General features: G+C 46.4%; 1 protein-coding gene across 2 annotated transcripts in view; it reads right to left on the bottom strand.

Moving 5' to 3' along the window:
• The window catches only part of SECISBP2L (SECIS binding protein 2-like), a 50,679-nt gene extending 49,092 nt beyond the window's left edge, over positions 1-1,587 (bottom strand). For both annotated transcript variants that reach the window (XM_008590940.1, XM_008590941.1), the window contains exon 1: positions 1,426-1,587. In XM_008590940.1, the coding sequence (XP_008589162.1) occupies positions 1,426-1,449 (24 nt within the window). In that variant the 5' untranslated portion in view covers positions 1,450-1,587. The remainder of the gene's footprint in view (positions 1-1,425) is intronic.
• Between the last annotated feature and the right edge of the window lie 1,323 nt (positions 1,588-2,910).

Below are 2,910 nucleotides of genomic sequence, written 5' to 3'. Positions count from 1 at the left end.
TTAATTACATTTCTTCTAAGATGAAAGGAACTATAAATATACACATGGTAGCATTACTGGTTATAGTTCCGGCACCTGGATGAAGGACCAAAATGTTGAACCCCTTCATTAGTAATACACATACAAGGAAATGGTCCAAGGAAATTTCCTGTTCACTTGGCAGGCTTTGAAATGTCAGCTATTTTTGATACATACCTTCAAAATTTTTTTAAAAATTAAATTGGATATAGGCTCCACATCAGTTTTGCTTGGTATTTCCACGTATTGTTTTTTAAAACTCATTTGTGTTTTCAGAGTTATATTAATGTAAAGCTTTTTTAAAAAAAAAAAATTAAAGTTTGTGTAGAAACAAATATACACAATTAGGAAGGAAGCTGTGCTTTTCCTGTTAAAAGTATGACTTCAAAATCAAAACTGGCTCTAACTACACATAGACATATACAGGAATTTGGGAACTCTTGGCTCATTTATTCCGGTGCTAATTATCCATTTGTAAAATTAATAGGCAAATCACTAGTCTCTCTTCCTTGATCTATCTGCCTAGTTCATCACGAGGCAATGGCTTTGAAGAGGGATTGAAGAGTGAATAAACAGACTTCAAATTAAGCCGTTTCGTAGTAGAGATCTTAACATAGAAAACACTGGGGGAAAAAACTATCATTTTAGATTATTCTTCATATTGTCATTATCCCTGCCTCCCTGTACCTACTAGCATAAATAATCAAGAATTTGAAGCAATTAAAAACAAAATAGAACACTAATGGGACTACTTTGAGAATATGAAAACGGGCTCGGAAATGAACTCATGCTCCTACACCCTTAAAATATAAGCTCAATTTTTGAAAAACACTAATTACAATTTCTGCAAAATAACTGGATAGAAAGACAAGGGGAAACCGTAGTATCATCTTTTAAAATAAGACCTCACAAAAGCCACTGCAAAAACCATGCTTCGTTCAGTTGAACGCAGATCTTTGGGCCCATGATCCCCCTTCATCTGTAGCTAACACATTCTGTCTTTATGGGTAAGAAGCCTTCAAAGGCCTTTCCACCTTGAAAACACATTCCAGAACTGAAGGGAAGGGGGGAGGAGGGGAATTCGTTGCAAGTTTTAAACCTTCCTCTGAGGAGAGCATGGACAACTTGGAGCCTCTGGCCCCTTTCACCAAGCCGGGGAGGAGAGGCAACGGCGAGCCCCCAGTCCGAGGATAACCAGGGCTGGAAAAGCCCCCAAGCCCGAGGCAGCAGCTGGAACAACACAGGAAAGCGGGGCGCTGCCAGGCTCCCCGGCGAAGGGTGTTTGTGCCGGAAGGAACCCGAGGACTCCGGCCGCTCGGGCCCGACGCTCGGGGTCCTGGGCCCGGCCTGGAAAGAAGCGGCGACCCCCAATCCCCAGCCCGGCAGGCCCAGCCCGAGCCTGCGTACCTGGTCTGTGGGGGCTCGATCCATGGCGCCTGTAGCCGCAACGGGCCCGAGCTAGTTGGTGTGAAGAGCGCCTCGGGCCGCTTTCTCCATGGCCCCCCGCTCGGGTCCAGACTGGCCTCTGGACCTCCGCTCCTATCCGGCTGGCCCCGACCCCGAGTCGGCTACGCCACTGGCCGAGGAGGCGGCTCCAGCTCCGGGAGATGGAGGAGGCGGTGGCAACTTCGGGGGGGGATCATCTGGGACGGAAGCCGAGGAGGGCCCAACTAAGCGGGAGGCGTAGTCGGAAATGGCGGCATGCGGAAGGGGGAGGATGGGGGAGGAGGCAGAGAGGAGCGGTGGGCGGAGTGACGACAAATGGCCTGAGCCGGGGTAACAAGAACCGGGGCTGGCCTATAGGCTGAGGCTCGGTGGAGCTGCCCGGGAGCAGGTGTCCGGAACCACACTCTCCCCGGACTGTGAAGCTGGAGGAGTGTCGGGCCCCTTGGGACCACGGACACGCGGGTTTTAGTCTTCAGGGACCTCAGAGACCTCTTCCGGATCCGAAACCACCTCTTAGTGATGTTCAAAGAGCTTTTAGCTGCCCACTATGATTGTTCATATGCCCATATGATTGTTCCTTATGTTACCCAGATAAAGGGAGTAATGACTATAAAGGAATGAGACTGTGATGAAAATAATAGAGTCTTGCCCCAGAAAAATGCATACATAAAATGCTTACACGGAATGGCCACCGGAAAGAAGCCGTGTTAGGAAGCGCCACAAATACTTATTGATTAGTTAATTTATCATCCAGGTCCAGTCCCACCTTTAGGCTCAACTCCATGCTGATCTCGCCCATCTCAGAACCCCTATTTTTACCCAGAATGCGTATAACACCACCCAACATCTAATTATATGCTCTGGTATGTTGCTTTTCCCACCGTACTTATTGATCATTCCTTTTACTCTCCGATCATTAGCTACTTAGCTACTTGAGGGCAGAGACTGTCTTGAAACTGGACACTTGGTTAGCATGGCAGATTGCTTCTGGGCATATCTTCAGACACACCCTCCACATACAACCCCTCCCTGAAGAGTTCTTGCTTGCTGATCAACTCCAGGGTGAGGAAGAAATATTAAAAGCTATATAAGCTAAATTACACATAAGTGAAGGAAGAGAGTAGAGGTGGTTACTGTTTGGGGCACTGGTGTTGAGATCCACAGCTGGGAAAGGGAAAGAGAATTTTAAGAAATTTGCTTTGTCATGCTTCAGGAGCCCTCAGTAAAGACTTGAATTGTCTTTGCAGTTCATCTAAGTTGTTCATCTGGTTTTATTTGAGTAAGACTCCAAGATGAGGCTGCTCTGTGAAGCCTGTAACTTATTTATGTGGATACTGTATTTTGGCCTGCTGAAAGAAGCTATGTTGTGCCAAGACTTATCAAGGATGACAATAGAAACTGTAAAGAGAAACATTTATACTTAAACATAGAGATCTCTCATTTATT

The sequence above is a fragment of the Galeopterus variegatus genome, unplaced genomic scaffold (genome assembly GCF_000696425.1).
Source record: "Galeopterus variegatus unplaced genomic scaffold, G_variegatus-3.0.2 Scaffold6480, whole genome shotgun sequence".
Lineage (NCBI taxonomy): Eukaryota > Metazoa > Chordata > Mammalia > Dermoptera > Cynocephalidae > Galeopterus > Galeopterus variegatus.
This window is presented reverse-complemented; position numbering and strand designations above follow the sequence as displayed.